Genomic DNA, 20,979 nt, shown 5'->3' on the forward strand with positions numbered 1-20,979 from the left:
AACAAAGTAAAACTACTTGGGTCAAAATTTACTCGAGTAAAAGTAAAAATTACATATTTCAAAAACTACTCAAAATCACGAATTACTCATAAAAAGTACTCAATTACAGTAATGTGAGTAAATGTAATTCGTTAATTTCCACCCCTGCTGGTTAGAATTGTCTGTGAGAACAGACAAGCAACTATGGCAAAAAATGACATCCACATTTAAAGTAGGAGTATCCTGCAGGTTTGTGCAGCACTCTTTTGCTTCCATGGGATATGGGCACAGAAGACCTTCCAGAGTGTCTCTGTGGACACCATGACACCTCACCCAACACCTCACTAAATGTTGACATAAACATACTAAATGTTGAGTCAAGTGTGAAGCAACTTCATCTCTGAGAACGTCATTTTATTTATCCCTTTCTCTGCAGGATGGAGAAGTGCAGTATTTCAGAGGATGACTATGAAGCACCGTGTTATGGAAGTGTACCGGAGGAAGGGTACGGATATATATATATATATATATATAATATATATATATATACATACACACTTTATATACCATATTTTCTGGACTATAGAGCGCACTTCAATATAAGCCGCACTGGGCTGTAAGCCACATATATGTACTGAACTGAATACAATGAGTCCCCGTTTAATGACGGACCGGAGTTAGAATCGACTTTTTTTTAATTTTGTGCGGTGCGCGTAGGAGCATTGGCAGCACAGTGGAGTGTGGTGGATGGTTGAACACGCTACAGGATCAGCATCTGCCAAGATTATAATGGCTACTAAAAAAACTTAAAAAGTATTTTGAAAAAGATAAAGATGAATCAAACAAAGTAAAGTGCAAGTTATGTCATCAATGTCTTTCATTTCGCATGACAACAACTAACATGGCATACCATTTAAAACGCGTAAAGCGAAAAAAAAAAAACCACAGTTCAGCCGTATGTCATTTCGGTCGTGTCGTCTCGTCTCCTGGCGGTGCTTCTCCGCAAGTAGGCCTATAAACAATTTTTGTTGTTGTTTGCTTTTTAAACCCTGTTACTTGAACCTTTTCTTATAATTAATTTGCTGTTGTGTGGCAATTTTTTTTATATTTTCAGGCAGGCATATTTTATTTAAAATATTTTTGACATTTTGCACAGTGCCTGTCTGACAGTTTGATATGCGCACTGATGGTTAATGTTCTCTAACGTTTCATAAAAAAATAAATAAGTAAATAAATAAAAGCTGAATAAAGCCAACCTACCATGTGTATTCATTCATCTGAGTGTTTTAGGTTTTTATTTTGAAGTGGAAAAAAGTCCTGAATGAGAACAGGATCCCGTTTAAGGAGCTCTAAATAAAAAAAATACCCGATTCAACTATTAGTCGACTAAAGGGAAAATCTGACGAATCAGATTCGACTATGAAAATTCCTAGTTGAATACACCTATAGTATTTACGATCAAAGCGTATCTAAATCTAGGGTCACGCTTAAAGATGAAAACTGCTTTACGACAGACTTTACAGTCTCTAACCCCATCGTTAAGCGGGGACTCACTGTACATTTAACTGAACTGATCAGTTTCTCAACGGTGCCTGTAGCATTTCATGTGCAACAGTTTTGGCTTTCAGCCGATGTTGTGTCGAATTCCGACTCCCCTCGTTTATCCGAGCATAAAGACACTACAGATTATATTGTCAAGTTGTTTCTATGCATTAATAAGAGCTAGTGTCACGTATGGCTTTGGCCCCTCCCTTAGCTGTCACTCCGGATTCCCTTGTGTCGGTGTTCCGTGCCTGTTTATCCCGCCCGTGATTCCTCGTTTGTTACCACACCCCCGTGTCATTGCCATCACCTGTTCCCTGTTTAAAGTCCTGTATATATAGTCCCTGAGTGTCCCTTGTCCCTCGTCGGTTGATTTGGACGTTTGGATGTTGGTTCATGTTGTTAGTTTGCGTACCTGATCCCGTGCTTTCGTTTTTCTGTGTTTCGCCTGTTTATTTCTTGTTCTCTGTGTCTCCCTACCTGGTTGTGTTTCCTCGTGTCCATTATGCCCGTCTATGCCTGTTTTTCGGACTGCCCTCCTGTTTTTTTTTTTTTTTTTTTTTTTTGGCCCACCTCCACCCCCCCATCTTTGGAGGACAACTTTGTTTTTATGTACAGATTTAAATGGCAATTATAACAATTCTGTATAATATATAGTATAGTGATAACAATATACAAAGTGATAATTATTGGGGTTAGGTGGACCAAGAAAAGAGGGGGAGAGAAATAATAAAAAGGGAAAAGACAAAGAGGCAGGAAAAGAAAGAAGAAAAATAAATAAATAAATAAATAAAAATAATAATAAAATAAAACACGCAACCAGCTCAAATGACCACTGCAAAGAAGAACAGAAAGTAAACCAAATGCATATGGTACAAATGAGTGCGATGTATGGGTGTGTGTGAGTGTGTTTATGTGCAACCTAAAAGTGCAACATAGGATAGATGTATGCAATGTACTTACCAGCAAGGGTGGGTAGCTGCGACAACATTCCCCCAGAGGCCAGAGGTGGGCAGAGAAAGACCCGGGAATCCCACCCGCCCACGGCCCCCCAAGTAGCGGTGGAGTACCAGAGCCGCACTTCCCAAAACCACGGCGCCACGCGCCCGGAAAGCCACCCACCACCCGGCAGGGCCCACCTCCCGCCGAGGAGCACCCGGCCGCCCCAAACCACCACCGCCCAGGGGAGCGGGCCAACCGCCCCCACGCCGGGGGGCCAAGCCAGACCCCGGAGCCCCAAGGCGCCCCCCCTCTGGAGTGGTGCAGTAATCTCAGGGGAGCATCCAGGAGTGAACCGGGCATGACCAGCCCCGACCCAGAACCAGCTGTCCTCACCCATACACTCAAATTCAGATTACATTCGCCCCTATACACCCCTACCATGCACACACCCACCCCCATACACATATACATACACTCAAATTCACCCTCACACCTCCAAATTTACCCACACCTGGCCATATATCCCCTCCCTCCAACACATACTCATTCATCCACCTATTCAGAAACAAGAAGAAGAAAACAAGGACAAAGACACACACTTATCCAGCCTAGCACACCCTCTGCGGCGGGGGCAAATGGCTGGACCAGCAAGGACCGGTAGTGGTCCTAGGAAGCCACCAGCCCAGTCCCGCGCCAGCGACCCCCCCCCCCCCCCCCCCCCCCCCGCCCCGGCAGGGAGCAGGAAGCGGGTGAAGGAAGGCCTTCCCACCCCTCCACCCCCAGTGCTGTGTTGTGAGTAGGTGTTGGTGTATATGCATGTGTGATAGTGTGTGATACTATGGTGCAGTTAAAATTGAGGGGACAGGTGCTAGGACAAACGTGGGTGTATGTCCACACCGTCCCCTCAAAGGCCCTCAATGTCTAAAGTGCAGTAAAAACTGAGGGACAGACAGTGGTGAGGAGACGGGTAAACCATGGCAGCAGGCCCACCTCGTCAACCTCTGGGTACATGCCTGCCCCCAGAATCCTAAATGAACAAGGATGTGTGTGTGTGTGTGTGTGTGTGTGGGGGGGGGGGGGGGGGGGGGGGGGGTGGATGGGTGGGAATGCTTAGGTCCAGAGGAAAGGGTCCTCTGTAAGAGGAGAGCCAGCTTGCTAGCTGGCTCATTGAGCACCGAACCTCACTGCCCCCCCAGCTCAAGGCAGGGAGCGGTCGACCCGGGGAGACCAGGGTGGCAACCCTCCCCACCACCACATCCAAGCCCGGATCCACACCACCCCCACCACAGAGAGCAGCCGGTCCGGACATCCACATACACCTAGACACTAGGGGTGGGAATCGTTTACTATCTCACGATTCGATTCCGATTTTGGGGGCCACAATTCAATTCAAAATCGATTTTCGATTCAAAACGATTTTCGATAAAAAAAAACAATTTGATTTATAAAAATTTCTGCTTAAGTCTATAAAATCTGCATGATCTACTACAGTCTGCTTTGCAAGACAGAATGACAAATACAGAAAATAAAGTGTCTCACATTTAATTAACAAATATAATGTGCTTTGGTAAAATAAAATGCTTTTTGTTTTTACCAAAAATCTTGATCTTCATTTTACAAGCTGTCAGGGCTGGCTCGGATGCTGTTCCCCCAGCCGTGGCTAGGGGCACCAGACTCAGTCCCAGACTAAACCGGCGTAACCGTACACAGCCAGTCTCTACTTTCTCTGTGATTGCTTATCGTTTGAAGGTGTCTCGCCACCTCTCTCTGTTATGCTTTCTCTTTACTTATTCAAGTATCTTATGCGTCGCTTCCTGACTCATCTCAAGTTTTCCCAATCCTACATGTCTTCCTATCCCTTTTGCCTTTATTTTTGGGAAGGGTTTTATTTTGCTGCGGCGTCCTTGGTTTCGTTTTCGCGTTGCTTTTTAGTTACTGTTGTTATTTGTTTCTTCCTCCCGTCTCACTGCGGTTACCTGTTATTTTTCCTGTGTTGTATTTTGCGCGTTGTTTTTTGTTTCTATTTGCTCCGTGCCCTCACGGTTTTGCTTTCTATTCTCTTGCGCGTTGAGTCTCCCGTGTTGTTTTGTTTGTTCGTTCTGGGTCGCTGTGCGCGTTTCCCTCTCGCTAATACATGTGACGAGTGTCAAACGTCTTGCTCTTCCGAGCCGGCACTCGTGTCCACCCTTCTCTATATTATTTCACTCGTGTCCACCCTTCTCTATATTATTTCACGCTGTGTGTACGTTCCCGTGCTCACCGCGTTACACACACCTTGCACAAGAGCTACATTGTGTCAAGTTCGGTCTTCCCTGGCATTCGTAAATACCAAAATGAACCCATATTTTTGCCTTAAATGAAGACGGAACAGGTTGAATATCTCTTTCCTCCATCTGTTTTGAAACCTTTCCGCAAACGAGTGTCCCAGAACCTGCTGCGTAAAGTCTCGCGTAATTTTGTAATTACGTAACGCGACTTAGAATCGATTTTGGGACATTTAAAATTGATTCTGAATCGTAGTAAATGAGAATCGATTTTTGATATATGAATCGATTTTTTGGCACACCTCTACTAGACACACATTTCCTTCATACACGTATGCACTCACACACATTTAACCCATAAATATATACATATATACACATATACATACATACATACATCCATATATATAAATATATACATACACATACATACATACATACATACATACATACATACATATATATCTACACATACATATACACTCACACACCTTGTGTATGCACCCACAACCATACCAATCGCACAGTGATCAAACGATGACAGACATCAACAGTATTGAGGACATGCTGGTCGGAATCCGGAACCCTACTTCCCGGCCCACCCCAGACATCCCCATCATCCACCACCCCACTCCCACCACCCAGGCACCTCGGAGCCCCAAGGCCCAGACCCAACGCCCCGACCCAGGCCGACCGACCCACCCCACCCAACGGCGCAACCGCAGCGGCGCAGGTCCCCCCGCACGGGCAGGGCCCCAGCTCGGGGTCGGGGGGCCCCAGGCACCGGGCCCTGCCACCTGGCCCCACAGGGGAGGCCAGCCACCCCGCCGAGGGCCAGCATCTGCTCCCCCTGCACCCCGGCCCCACACCCCAGAGCCCAGAGGGAGCGCCACCCAAGCCCCCCTCACTACCGCCCGCCAGGGCAAGCACATGTCATCCCAGATCGGCAGCCCCCGCCCCCCCGCCCAGAAAGTGGCCGGCACGAGCAGTCTCCCCGGGGTCGACCCCCAGCCACCAACCGGCCCTCCGGGAGCTGAAGCCCCCGCCAACCACCCCGACTAGCTAATGGAACTGATCAGTGGGAACCAAAGAGAATTAAATTCCTCCAACTGGTCTTTAGAGGAAGCAGACATTCTCTCCAGACAGATGTGATCAAGTAATACATTTTTGTAATGAGTAATATGCAGGTCCTTTTTCGTTTTCCAATTGATAAGAATGGTTTTCTTGGCAATGCATAGGGCAGTGAGAACTATGTGTGATATGTTTGCCTCTGTATCTAATTCACTGACGTCTCCTAAGATGCACAGTCTGGGGGAAGTTGGGATGCAGCTTTTAAGCCCCGTGGACAATTCTACACATACCTTCTGCCAGAATTCCTTAACAGGCCTACAATCCCATATAGCATGCATATAGTTATCAATTATATTGCCTGTACAGTGGGTGCATATGTTTGATTGTGCTAGGCCCATTTGGAACATCCTCTGTCCTGTATAGTGTGTTCTATGAAGGACTTTGTATTGTATTGTATAAGTTGTAAGTTGGGGCTTTTACTTATTTTGAAGATATTTGTACATATGTCGGTCCAGAAATGTTGATCTGGATTAATAAATAGATCTCGTTCCCATTTGGCTATCGGAAGGGAGATTGAGTCATCTAATTTTAACAATAATTTATACAATTTTGATAATAATTTAGGAGTATATAGATTAAAAAATTCAGTTATCCATGCTGATATTTCTAAATTCAGTTGATTGCGGTTGAATCTCTGTTGAATGATGGATTTTAATTGTTGATATTCCAGAAATCTACTGTTGTTTATTCCATATTCTGATACAAGTTCCTGGAATGTGACAAAGTTTCCATCTTTAATAATATGTTCTAAATTTTTTATTCCCCTGTCATGCCATGATGAAAAATGTAGTACTTTCTTGTTCTGACAGATGTCTGGATTGTTCCAAATGGGTGTTAGTTTGCATGGGATGAGTGGGGACCGAGTTAATTTAAGGAATTCCCACCAGGCTGTCAGTGAAGTATTTATACTAAGGCTTTTAAAACAGTCCTGACGCTTAATATTAGAGCTAATGTAAGGTAGGTCTGAGAGTTTTATTTTCCCGCAAAATGCTTGTTCTAGGTCCAACCATGGTCTATTAAGTCGTATTTGACCCATTTTAAAATGTACTGTAATCTATTGGCTAAGAAATATTGATAAAAATTTGGTAATTCTAAGCCACCATTGCGTTTTGGCTTTTGCAAGGTTTTCATGCTTATTCTTGATGGCTTGTTTTTCCATAGAAATTTTGAGATGTTTGAATCTAAGGATTTAAACCAAGCAGCAGAGAGTTTATTTGGGATTAGTGAGAATAAATAGTTAACTTTGGGTAGAACCATCATTTTAATGGTAGCCACTCTCCCCATGAGTGATATAGGTAAAGCGTTCCAATGTGAGATCATCTTCTATTGTTTTTAATAGAGGGACATGATTTAACTGCACCAAGTCTAACAGTTTAGCAGAGACATGTATGCCTAAATATCTAATATTACCTGATTGTAGTGGAGTGGTGGTCGTGTTCTGGAAACTACAGTTTATAGGCAAAATTGTTGATTTGCCCCAGTTGATGGAGTATTCTGTTATAGAAGAGAAGCTGTCTATAAGTTTGATTGTATTCGGAAGGGAAGCTTGTGTGTTCTGTAGGAAAAGTAATACATCATCTGCGTAGAGACTTATCCTATGGTTTGTGGTTCCTGTGTTAATTCCTGTAATATTTGCATTTTGTTGAATTGCTGCTGCTAATGGCTCAATGAAGAGAACGAAAAGTGAGGGTGATAGTGGACAGCCCTGCCTGGTGCCCCTTTGCAGAGTGAAGCTTTGTGAGGTGATGTCGTTTGTTCTAACCCGTGCATTAGGAGAACTATGTAAGGCTTTGATCCAGTTTATGAAGGATGGGCCAAATCCAAATTTGTGTAGAACTGCTAATAAATATTTCCAGTTTACCCGGTCAAATGCTTTTTCTGCATCTAAAGATACAATGGTAGGCTCTAATTTGTTAATTGTGCAGTAATCTATTATGTTTATTAGTCTGCGTGTATTGTTAGCAGATTGTCTACCCTTGATAAAACCTGTCTGGTCTGGATGTATTATAAGTGGGGTGATTTCCTCTAATCTTCTGGCAAGTGTTTGCAAATAATTTTAAGATCTACGTTTATGAGTGAAATGGGGCGATAGCTGGAAGGAAGTGTAGGGTCTTTGCCTGGCTTTAGAAGTACACTGATGTTAGCAGAATTCATGTCTGGAGACAGTACATGATCTTTTTTAATTTGATTTACCATTCTAAAAAAGGTTGGTTCTAGCACCGACCATAATTCTTTGTAGAATTCTACAGGAAATCCATCTGGTCCTGGAGCTTTGTTATTTGGTAGCTGCTGTAGGGCTTCATGTAATTCGGGCAGAGCAAGTGGTGAATCCAGTGCAACAATTTGTTCGTTTTCCAGCTTTGGGAGATTTATATTATTAATAAATTCTTCAATAGCTGAATCAGATGGATTAATCTGTGATGCGTATAAAGCTTTAAAAAACTCTTTAAAAGCTTTATTTATTTGTTGTGGGTCGTGAATAATGCTACCTGTTGAGTTCTTAATAGAGGAGATAGTTGTTTTTTCCTTTTTAAGCTTTAACTGATTAGCAAGGAATTTTCCAGATTTATTGCCATGTTCAAAATTCTGCCAACGCAGTCTTTGCAGTAAAAATTGTGTCTTTTTATCTATTATTTCATTTAATTCTAGTTTGAGTTTCCTCAGCTTGTTCAGTGTGTGTTCTTGTGGTGAAGCAGCATGGGCAGCTTCTAAAGATTTAATTTTTTCTTCCAATTCTAATACCTGTGTTTTTTCTGTCTTTTTCTTATGTGTGCAGTAGGATATTATTTTCCCCCGCATTACTGCCTTCCCTGCTTCCCAAAGAACACACAGAGAGGTACCTGGTAGATCGTTATATTCTAAATATGTTGCCCATTCTTTTTTGAAGTAATTAATGAAATCTTGTTCCTTAAGTAATGATGTATTTAATCTCCAGTTCCTCGTTGCTCGTGTGGTTATTTTCTGTGTCAAAGAGAGAGAGACCGGTGCATGGTCACTGATAGTGATAGGGTGAATACAAGTGTCTGTGACATCTGTCATAATGGAATTGCTAACTAAGAAGTTGTCTAAACGAGAATGTGAGTGGTGTACTGCCGAAAAGAAAGAGTAGTCCCGGAGAGTGGGGTGTTGTGAACGCCACACATCAGAGAGCCCAAAATCGTTCATATATTGTTTTAGGGTGTCTATAGACTGCCAGTTCCTTTGACTCACTGCTGTACTGAGCCTGTCGATATCTGGATCAAGTGCCAAGTTGAAGTCTCCTCCTATTATTAGTTTGGTGTCAGAGTGATCAGAGAGTGCAGTGAAAATATTGTGGAAAAAGGAGGGGTCGTCAACATTCGGCCCATATATGTTAGCAAAACATAAACGCATATTTAGAATGGATGGGTTGAGTATTATGTATCTACCATCTGGATCTGTTATATTGTTGCTAATGGAAAAGCTTATCCTTTTGTTAATGGCCACCCCCCTTTGTCTTGAGTTGTAACAGGCTGAGTACAAGTGTGGGAACTGAGGAGAGGTCAGTGTGTATGTAGGTGTTTTGGACACAGGTGTTTCCTGTAGAAAGACAATATCTGCTTGTAAGTCGTTTAGCCGATTAAAAATTTTCAATCTCTTTTCCCTCGAACCAGTTCCACGTACATTCCATGTGACGAACTTCAGTGAACTAATGTTAAATCTACTTGTTTGAGTGTTGGATGGTTGCTAAAGGTGTGTGTGTTGCACTTCTGTGTTGGATGTTTCGTGTATGTGTCTGTGTCTGCGCTATATGCCTGTGTGTCTGTGCCTGCATGAATCGGTCATGTGTGTGTATCTCCTGTGTGTTAGTGTGAGATTGTGCTATATGTCTACGTGTGTGTCTGTTTTGCATACCTGCCTGCATGTGCGTGTGCATACAATACATTGCAGTCTTGAAAGTGGGTGAACAAATCGCTGGGTGAGTGTAGAAAGAGAAAAAGAGAGGGGAAGGGAAAAGGAAAAGGTGACGTACACTGAAAGTGCATATACAACAAAAAAAGTATAAACAACTAGGACTTATGACGGAAAACATACGGTACGGTGCTAATTAGACCGGCATTAGTTATTTAAACTTAGACATGTCTTATTGTTCTAGGCGAAAAGTAATGTTTAGTAAGGAGTTGGTGTCGGTGTTGATACAGTTCACCTGTTTAGAACAGCCATGGTGTTGTGTTGGTGTCACGGTAGAGTTGACCGTTCACGTAGAGTTTATCCACTGATATTACAGCCCGGGAACCTGCCTGGATGAAACTCTTGCGGATGGGAAACAAGACCTTGCGTCGCTCGAGGATTTCTTTGGGGAATTGATCGTTAATACTGAAGTTGGTTCCCCTCAGCTCCCGGCCACGGCTTTTCAGCAGTTATTTTTGTTTGAAATGTTCAAATTTTGCCACGATCGGTCTGGGTCTCCGCGCATCTGGCCGTTTCCCCCCCAGGCGGTGAACGCGGTGAAAGCTGATGGTTTTGACGGTTGCCTCTGAGATTTTTAGGTGAGTCTGTATGAATGTTTTCACCGTAGTCTCGGGGTCTTCGTCCGCCTTCTCCGGGATACCTGCAAATATAAGATTGTCTCTCATACTGCGGGACTGAAGATCGATGACAGTTTCCTTTATTTTTTTGTTTTCTTCAGAGAGTCAGGTCATTCCCTCGGTGAGCGATTTCACCGACTCTCTAAGAACCGTGTTTTCTGCCGCGAGTGCCTCCACTTGCTGCTGGCTGAACTCCACCGACTCTCGCAACGCTTGAAACTCTTGGTGGAGAATTTCCACCAGCGCCAGGCGCGCGTCAAACCTGGACAGTTTGGTGTTGATGGACTCCAGGATGTCCGCCGTGTTGCAGGTGTGTGGGGAAGCCGCTCCCGGGGAAGCTTCGGCACGGCTCCTCTTGATCGATGGCGTCTTGTCTGGTTTGCTCATGATAATTCTATCGAAGCAATTGTCAATATACGTAAATATATTGTCCAAATCTTTGCGGTGCTCCAGGGGGGTGTTCCAAGAAGCGGGTTAAGCGAGAAAACCCGGGTAAGTTAACTCAGAGTTCACGGAAACTCGAGGTTGCTCGCTGGCAGGTTAACTTGGACCTGACCCAGAGTTACAAACACGTCATCATGACGTGTCCTTTACTCGAAGATTATGTGGATATTGAAACTCAGTTTATTCGCTGAGTTCTTCGTCGGGAACGCCTTATAAAACCCTGAATAGACATAGGCCTACTATCATTTTCGGATTATTTTTTAATGAACGTTATCGTTTTTCAGCACAATCCAATACTTACATCAATAAAATTATTAAGCGTCACATTTCAAATATTACACATCGCGGATCAGCCCTAAATTCTCTCCAGATTTTTATACATCGCTCTTCGTTTTTTGCTAGTGGAAGTTTTTTTTTTATAGTGTAGAAGATGCGGGATCTGTCAGCAAAGCTACTGTATGTCGGTCTGTCCAAAAACTATGTCTGGCATTAAATTGACTAGTGCCCAGTTTTGTGGTGTTTCCTGGGCATAAGCCAGTTATGGACATCAAAGAGGAATTCCACGGCATCGTTGGTTTGTCTTTAATTCACACGGACAATAAAGAAATTAAGCAAAGGTGAAGCAGTATATAACAAACTTAATTCCATTTACATTTTAAGGATTTCCTAGAGTGGTTGGCTGCATTGATGGAACCTACATATGCTACCTATTCCAGCACCATTAGAACATGAAGGCGATTACATAAACAGAAAATCCATCCATAGCATTAATGTACAGGTACTAACCTTTATAATACTTAATGAGTAATGTACTTATCTTTAATGGTAACAAAACTAACGTAGCTATTGCCACCAGCCACTTTCCCTCAAACTGGACATATATAGACTTACCTCCCCCTGACTATATCTCAGATTTGCCACCAGTCCAGAGACCAGTCCACCAGCCCTTTGGCACCATGCACCATGCACTTTATCCCTGTCCCATTTACCTACCTCACACACACTGTACATACTGTACTTATGTTTTTATATTTCATACCTTATACTGTTCTCTATTTTACAATTTTACCTTGCTTATTTAATGTCTATTGCCTGGCTTGCACCATGACCGTCTTGCACTATGTTGTCCTGCACTATGTTGTATGTAATTGCTGCTGTGATATTTTGTAGTATGTAATTGCACTGAGGCCTAGCCTAAAAGTGTTTCATTGTGCTGTACAACCCTGTTTCAGCATAATGATAATAAAGTTGAATTGAATTGAACTGACCGTTCTCCCCATCAAGATCATATGTGATGCTTCCCACCTCATCACAAATGTTGAAGCCAGATGGCCAGGATCCGTGTATGATTCCACACTGTACAACAAATCTGAATAGAGTAGGCCTGAGGTAGTGCAGTGTAATAGTTAAATCAGTGTAATGCAGAGTAATAGTTAAATCATTGCAAACCCTAGTGTGATTATAGGACACTATGACGGCCTCCTTCATGGAGACAGAGGGTATCCCTGCCTGTCCTATAGGCCTACCTTATGACTCCCTATTCAGATCCTGCACCTGGACCACAGTCCCACTACAATCAGGCCCACAGCAAAACCAGGGCAAGAATTTAAATGACCCTAGGAATCCCCGAGGCCAGGTTCCAGTGCCTGAAGGTATTATCTTGTGAGTTATCGGAAATATTGTGAATTAGTTGGAGTTTGAACTCTGAGGCAAAATGGAGGGTGCTAGGTGGATGGGATATTCTATTTACAAAGCGGTGTAGGCACTCAATTCACAATAATCAGGAATAGGTCATAGATGGCTTTGTTTTATTTATCCCTCTCTCTGCATAGTGGATCGATTGTTAGATTGATAGGCAGAGAAAGAACATGGAGTCCCGCCCGCCCACGGCCCTTCCAGGAGCAGTGGAGTCCCAGGGCCGGACTTCCCAGTGACCCCCGTATGCCTGCCCCAGCGGCTGGGAGAGGGAGACCCCGGACAGCACCCTCCCAACAACGGAGCACAGGCCTAGGGGAACCAGAGGAAACAGAGCCGCCCCCCTCACCACGGGCCAGCAGCAAGGCCCCAGCGCCCCAACTCCCTCATAAGCCACCCATCACCCACCAGGGCCCCCCTCCCACCAAGGAGCCCCGAGCCGTCCCTGCCCACAAACGTCCAGGGGAGCAGGCCAACCGCCACGCCGGAGCACCAGGCCGGGCCCCGAAACCCCAAGGCGCTCCCCCTCTGGAGCAGAGAAGTAACCACAGGGGACCAGCCAGGTGAGTACCGGGCATGACAAGCCCCAGACCCAGAACCAGCTGTCCTCACACACACTCAACCTCATATATATATTCACCCCCATATATACACCCACACACAAATTCACTCGCACACCTTCATCCCCATATACACCCACACACCTTCGTTCACACCCATATACACTCCTACATACATATATACACCCCTTTATATACACCCTCATTATATATACACCCACACATAACCCTATACACACACACTCACTCTCATATATCAATCAATCAGACTTTATTTGTCATACATTGTACACGTACAAGGTACAACATTTCATCCCCCCAGGACCCAAAGTTAAAGCACTAGGAACCCAGAGTCGAGTCAGCTGCAGCGTGTGCACGCGCCGCCAGGACTCCACAGGGTGGGGGAGAAACATAGAGAGATAACATTAGGAGGAGACAAAAAAATATGACCACAGATTAGTCTCACAAACAGGACAACAGTCTGTGTGCATGCAAAAAACCCCCGTAGCACATACAAGCATATGATAACACAGACAATAAGCAGTGAGAGGCGTGATTCATTCAGGAGAGGGAGGGGGGAGCCAGAGGCCTGGCACACAGTCTTTGTGTCAAAGTTTGCGGTGGAAGGCGAGAGCCATCTCTGACAGTCTCTGTGTGGGGGTAGGAGCAGGTAACCAAGACAACGACCTTCTAGGAGAAATTTGTTTGGGCGCCAATGTAGCAAAACAGAATGAAGCATTTAGCAAGGAGCTCATCCTTGAGCGTTTGAGCACACAAACTCCTCTTAAGTTAGTGGTCTTTCAACTGATCCAACTTCTTGCGTAGAGCATTGATTCCCTCCACGATCGACTCCAAGCTTCTACCAACAGTCACAGTCTGTGTTCCAACAGCTTTACCCACCGCATCAATCAAGTTGGGCATTTGGCGTGCGCGTTCTATAACTGACTCCACTCTTTTAATTTCATGATACCCCAGGGCAAAGCCAAATCCAAACAGCAGAGCCACTGCAATCAAAGTTCCAAATAAGAACACATCCTCAACATCTTTGTGATGATGCCAGTAGCTATGGCCCATCACCAAGACTCTACAGACATTCATGCGACTGACTAAATGTAGTACTTACTTCTTCCTGTGTGATTCTCAGGGGGACTGGCGGCCCAGCCAGCTCCTTCCTTATAGTGGCCGAAGGGCCCTCGGCCTACTGAAAGAGTGGAGGGGGGTTACAGGTCCTGGAATACCTGAGGACGGACACAATGAATGGACATATTAATTATTACTGCAGTAATGTAATGTATGTATGTCATGTTTGTTTGTAGGTAACCCCTGCTAGTAGTAGTGGTGTGCCCCAGCTTAATTAAGGGGAGGGGCTACTAGTATAAGAGGGGCTTCCTCTCAGAGGCTAGGGGAGGTAGAGGTTGGTTGGTTAACAACAGAACGCTTCTTTTGTGGAGGGCTGCGGTTTTCTTCATCCGAATGTCCACTTGTATCTGCGCCAGATGAAACTGCCAGATTGGAGTCTTCAGCACTAACAATGTTCCTCTCCCCCATCGGATTCACAGTCATCCATTTCGTTCAGAAGAGCCAAAGCTTGCAAAGCAGTGTAAGTCCTCTTGTGTGCCATCGTAGTGTCAGTGTCTTCCTCGCAGAACAGGAAAAATATATGAAATGATTCACCTGTGTTTGTGTGTCCGTTTTTATCCCAGCTGGGAGAAGACCACACCCCACCCATCTTCAATAAGTGTAAATTGTGGACCTTCACGTCGGCTGATGCAAAGGCGCTAATGACATGCATATCGATACCCGCTAATCACACGCTAACCGATACTACCGCATTTCCATTTCTTTATATCAGATGGATGAATAGAAGTATGACTGGTTGAATAGTCAGTCAGTCTCTAATCAAATTTAATTGTTCTATACTATCCAAGTACAATCTGGAATTAGGTAAAAAAAAAAAAAAACACAAAATAGATATGGTTAGAATTCTTATATAAGTAGTATATATAAGTAGTGCTGTTTTATAAAAGCAGAATAACATAAATAACATATACAATGACTACATTTGATTTTCTCTAAATACAGATAGAATATATAATTTTTATGATATTTCTGAGATTAATTTAGAACAAATAACTTCTAAATTTTAAGTTTGTAGTGAGGTGGATTCAAAATGTATATTTGTTTTCTCTGCAGCAAGATTCTGTGAATTCTGTGAATTTGCCATCGCACTACACGGACCGCAAACGCATTGTTTATTCTTTAGTGTGATGAAGTAAGCATGAAATGCGTATGAAACGTATAAAATGGGCTAGTCAGTGTCTGGTTTGCCTTGTGAAAATCGCACAGCACGTACGCCTACTTCAAATAAACGTTTATTCTTTAGCGCAAGGATTTATTTCAGTTAGATTGTTTAGCGCGATTCAAACCAAAGGATTCATTCATATTCAGCATAGGAATAATTACCTTCGCGCTATAAAGAAAGATAGATTCACGGTAGTAACTTTTGAATTGCTTCTTGAAGCTGTGATATACAGATGAGCTGGTTTTCTGTGGAAAGGAGAGCGGGGGTCGGCGCGGTTTGCCTGCGAACCTCCTCGTACTTTTAGCCATATTAGTGTTTGACCTGCTGCCTCAGTGCTCTGCATTTGCATAATAAAAGGAAGGATAATTGCTGGCAAGAAGGAGGGGTGATGTCCTGGAGATCCTGAAATTTTAGTCTTGCCAGTGTTAATGTTGGTTATTGGATATTGGATATAATTGTGTCGAGCCCACGAAAGTCAGGGGCTAGACTGGCTGCTGTTTGCCAGTGTTTGCGTAAGGTACTGCTTATAAGCCTTTGTGGGCTTGAGTACTTTTTATATGTTTGTTTTCCTTTTATACAGTTTTTCTTTACGTTTACTAGTGTCAGTAATTTACTCCTTTGCTGGAATCCACCATTAAAACATCTGGAACTGGAACTCCTGTGCCTGTATTCATCTCACTCTGTAGTGAACCCACCTCCATATTCACCCACTCATAGTACCACGTTCACAAATGGTGGCAGCGAACAAGGACTTGCAAGAGTGACACCAAAAGAGGATTGGCTTCAGTGAAACGGCCACGGAGGATCACCTGCGGAAGAGAAACAGGTTAGCAGACTCTTCTAAAGCAAGACAAGCTACAAGACTGGGAGAATGCCGCCAAAAAGAGTTCCACCAGCAATGAGCCAACCACAGCAAAGAGAAGATGACCCGCTTCTAATCTCTAGCACTGAAGCTGCGTCTGGCGACCCACCCGCAGATGTAGAACAGCTGTGTGCAATGCTCCAGAGCTTTATGACAGAGCAAAAAGGAAGGGACGACTATTTCCAAAAAGAAGTAGCAAAACAGGAGCAAAGATGGCGCTCAATGCAGCACCAGTTCAGTTTACTGCAGGAAGAAGTCCACAAGGGCCGGGCTGCAGGAAGACGCAAACAAGAGCAGAGTGAAGAAACAACGGACTTTGCTCGTTCTCGGATTATACAACGCACTCAAGCAGAAAGTGCAGACCAAGCGAATGAAAGTCAAACACGACAATCTACATCGCAAGTTTCATCACACACAGTGTGACCAAGACTGCCAACGCTAAAAGAGTCAGATGACATCGAACCCTTCCTCACAATGTTTGAACGCATAGCGCAAACGGCAAAAAGTGGAAGTTGGGCGCTACATCTGGCCCCGCTACTGGAAGGAAAAGCCAGGGCGGCTTACGTAGCTATGGATGGTACGGACATCGGCGACTACCACAAAGTAAAAGACGCTATCCTGCGAAAGTACAAAATAAACAAAGACACTTACCGTCAGAGGTTCCGGTGGAACGACATACTCGAAACAGAGACACCACGGGAGCTCTACACTAGACTGAAAGGTCTCTACGAGAAGTGGATAACGCCACAGGAGAAGACCAAGGAAGAGATTGGCGACGCGATCATGCTGGAACAGAACCTGCGCATGGTCAAGCCAGAGCTCAAGAGGTGGATTATTGAGCGTAGTCCTGGGTCAACTCTCTACAGCTTGGAGATGTCAGAGGCATTCGTGGCAGCGAGACAGTCCGAAGCCAACTTCCGCTTCGATGAAGTCAACAAACCACGTCAGACGCCGAGTTCGGTAAGTTTGCTGGGGGACGGGGTAGTAGTCCGATGCCACAATATAGCAGACCACCTACACACGGGCGCTCGAGTGCGATTAATGTGAGAGCAGCTAGCGATAGACGCCCCACAGATAAAACACTACGGTGCTTTAACTGTAAACAAAATTAATGCCTGCCCAAATTTAACAAGTAGCTCCAGTCGTTTGTCATACAGCCCAAGGAAAGAGTTTAGCTTTGAAACTGTTGATGACACAAAACAGCTGTATTATAATTACTGTAAAAATAGGCAGTAGAAAATTCAAAGCGCTCATTGACACGGGAGCTAGTCAGACGCTGGTATCTGCTAAATGATTTCCCAATGATGAAGTAATACACACCGGGAAATTACGGGTAAAATGCATACCTAGAGGTAAGCATAGAGGTCCAGGGACAGGCTTATCTACTAAACGTGGGTATAATTCAGCAATCTCCTTACTCCGTGATTTTAGGCAGAGATGTACCCATTTTAATAGACCTCTTAGCAGATAGGCAGAAAAGAGCTGATGTAATGGTTGTAAGCAGGCTGCAGGCTAAGAAGGAAAGCGTAGCAGGGGAAAATCAAACTCAGTTACCCTACAATGAGACTCCTAAAATTAAAAAGTCCAAACATCAGAAAAGACAAGATAAAATCAGAGGCACTGCTATAGAGGAACAAGTAGAATGTCCTGATATAGAGGTAGACGCACTGCCTGGTAACATAGCGCAGTTACAACGTCAGGACAAGACACTTGAGCCACTATTCCTAAAGGCAGAGAACCCAAGTGCAGAGAAGGGCGAGATCCGGTTCACAATAATTAGGGACATTATTTTCCGAGTGAAAGGTGAAATAGAACAACTCGTGGTACCTGTAGGTTTGAGGCAGGAAGTACTTAAATTAGGGCATTCCGACCCATGGGCAGGTCACCTCGGGCACGCTAAAACTCAGAGCAGAATAGCGAACCGATTCTACTGGCCACGTCAGCAGTTAGACATAATCGAATTCTGTAAAGCATGTCCAGAGTGCCAGCTAACCGCACCAAAAAGAAAATCAGACAGAGTACCCATGATAAGCTTACCTGTCATTGACGTCCCGTTTTCACGGATCGCCATGGACATAGTAGGTCCCCTACCCAAGAGTCAGAGTGGCAAACGCTATATTTTAGTAATTGCCGATTATGCAACACGCTATCCAGAAGCATTTGCACTAAGTAAAGTGAAAACACACCAGCTGGTTAACGCCCTTCTACAGTTAATATCCAGAGTAGGCATACCACGTGAAATACTCACAGATCAGGGAACAAACTTTATGTCCAAGCAGCTTAAAGACGTCTTTGCGTTAATGGGTATAAAAGGCATCAGGACGACCCCCTTTCACCCACAAACTGACGGCTTAGTTGAGCGCTTCAATAAGACCCTGAAGTGCATGCTTCGCAAGTTTGTGTCAGAGACTGGCTCTGACTGGGACAAGTGGCTCCCATACGCGTTGTTCGCTTACCGAGAAATGCCACAGGCGTCAACGGGGTTCTCACCGTTCCAGCTCCTCTAGAGAAGAGAAGTGAGTATTGGATGTACTCAAAGAGGCATGGGAAGGACCTAATCCAACCAAGAGACTGAACATTCTGTCACACGTCCTGAAAATGAGAGAAAAAATGACAACACTGACTGAGTTGGTCAGAGAGAACATGAGGAAGGCCCAACAAAAACAGAAGGAATGGAATGACAAGGCATCAAGAGACAGAGAGCTGAGGCCAGGGGAGAAAGTACTGGTCTTATTGCCCACCTCAGACACAAGCCTGCTTGCAAAATGGCAGGGGCCGTACGAGGTTGTACGATGGGTGGGGCAAACCTCATATGAACTGTTGCTTCCTGATAGAAAGAAGAAGCATCAGATACTACACATCAACATGCTCAGACCATGGAACGAAGCCAAAGTAAGCACCACGGAACAGCTATGGGTTCGGGCCATGGAGGAAGAAGAAGAGAGTAAAGAGCAGTACTTTCCTGGAGGAAGAGGACCAGCAGCACCTCTCAGTCTCTCACACCTGGGACTTCAGCAACAGCTACAGCTGAGGAAACACATTCCAACGGACGTCTTCAGTGAGGACCCAGGGAGGACTAATGTCACAGAACACAAAATACGGCTGCTGATGGGCTGCTGAAGAGCCCATCAGGCAGACCAATTGCAGAGTTCCTGCACGCCTGATCCCGAACCTCAAGAAAGAGGTTGAAAAGATGATTGAGCTAGGGGTGATTGAGCCATCCACGAGTGAATGGTGCAGCCCAGTGGTCCTAGTCCCCAAGAAGGATGGAGAGCTTCGCTTTTGTGTTGACTTCTCAAAGTTGAATTCAGTATCTGCATTTGATCCTTACCCCATGCCGCGAGCAGATGAGCTGATCGAGCGGATGGGGAAGGCAAGGTACCTGACGACACTGGACCTGTGCAAAGGTTAGTGGCAAGTGCCATTGTGCCCAGAGGCAAGGGAGCTGACAGCGTTCCGGGTACCGAGCGGACTGTATCATTTCCTGGTTATGCCGTTCGGTCTCCATGGAGCTGCTGCAATGTTCCAGAGACTGATGGATGCTGTACTGAAAGACACAGGGGACTTCGCAGCAGCATACATTGACGATGTCGTCATATTCAGCGCGACTTGGGAGGAGCACGTCCAACACGTGGGCATAGTTCTCCAATGCATCGCCGACGCTGGATTAACGGCGAACCCGGCAAAGTGTAATCTAGCAAGAGACACAGTGTCATACCTGGGCTACGTCCTGGGAGGAGGACTTATCCGCCCACAAGTTGACAAGGTGGAGGCGGTCAAGGGGTGTCCAGCACCAACGACAAAGAGAAGGGTGAGGTCCTTCTTAGGTCTCGTCGGCTGGTATCGGCGGTTTATCCCCAACTTTTCCAGCAGGGCGGCAGCATTAACAGACTTGATTAAAAAGGACAAACCTCAATGGGTGAAATGGACTGAAGAGTGTGAGACCGCATTCAAGGATCTCAAGGAGTGCTTATGCGCAGACCCAGTATTGCTCAGTCCTGACTTCACCAAACCATTCATAGTGCAAACGGACGCTTCAGGCAGCGGCCCAAGGGCAGTTCTGCTGCAAGGTGAGGGCAAGGACCAGAGACCAGTCCTCTACATCAGCAGGAAGATGTTTCCTAGAGAGCTGAACTAATCCACAATCGAAAAGGAGGCATTAGCAGTTAAGTGGGCACTGGATTCATTGAGGTATTACCTCACCAATGCTGACTTTGTACTAGAAACAGACCATAGGGCATTGCAGTGGATGCATCGCATGTAGGGCTGCAACTATCGAATATTTTTTAAATCGAGTATTCTGTCGATTTTTTCATCGATTAATCTGATAAAATCACATTTTTGTGTTTTTAACACAATAATATTGATAGTGTGTAATGCAACATGAAAGTTCTCTTAAAATGAGCAAGCAATTGGCTGTTACTCCGCTTTAATAAGTTTAGGTGCTGAAGCATTGAGGAAGTACTGTTATGGTAGGCCCAGTGCTTAATTTGTAAATCAAACGATGCCGGAACGCAAACAGCGGCACGAGACAAGGGGTCACTGAGGCCAACAATGTCACTGGATCGCACACAAAACGCAACGCTTAGGCACACAAATGTCAAAATAACAAGCCAATCCGTTTATATAAATTACTTTTAAATGATTTACGTGTGTTTTATAAGTGTTTTAAGTGCAGAAGTGCATTTTATGCCTAAATTCCAGCACTTTT

At 44.6% G+C, this 20,979-nt stretch overlaps 1 protein-coding gene across 6 annotated transcripts in view; it reads left to right on the plus strand.

Annotated features, from left to right (window-relative positions):
* The window catches only part of LOC143481628 (uncharacterized), an 84,580-nt gene that overhangs the window by 14,638 nt on the left and 48,963 nt on the right, over positions 1–20,979 (plus strand). For all 6 annotated transcript variants that reach the window (XM_076979706.1, XM_076979707.1, XM_076979708.1 and 3 more), the window contains exons 3-4: positions 416–484; positions 12,682–13,107. In XM_076979706.1, coding sequence (XP_076835821.1) covers positions 416–484; positions 12,682–13,107 — 495 coding nt within the window. The remainder of the gene's footprint in view (positions 1–415; positions 485–12,681; positions 13,108–20,979) is intronic.

The sequence above is a fragment of the Brachyhypopomus gauderio genome, chromosome 18 (assembly GCF_052324685.1).
Source record: "Brachyhypopomus gauderio isolate BG-103 chromosome 18, BGAUD_0.2, whole genome shotgun sequence".
Taxonomy (NCBI): Eukaryota; Metazoa; Chordata; class Actinopteri; order Gymnotiformes; family Hypopomidae; genus Brachyhypopomus; species Brachyhypopomus gauderio.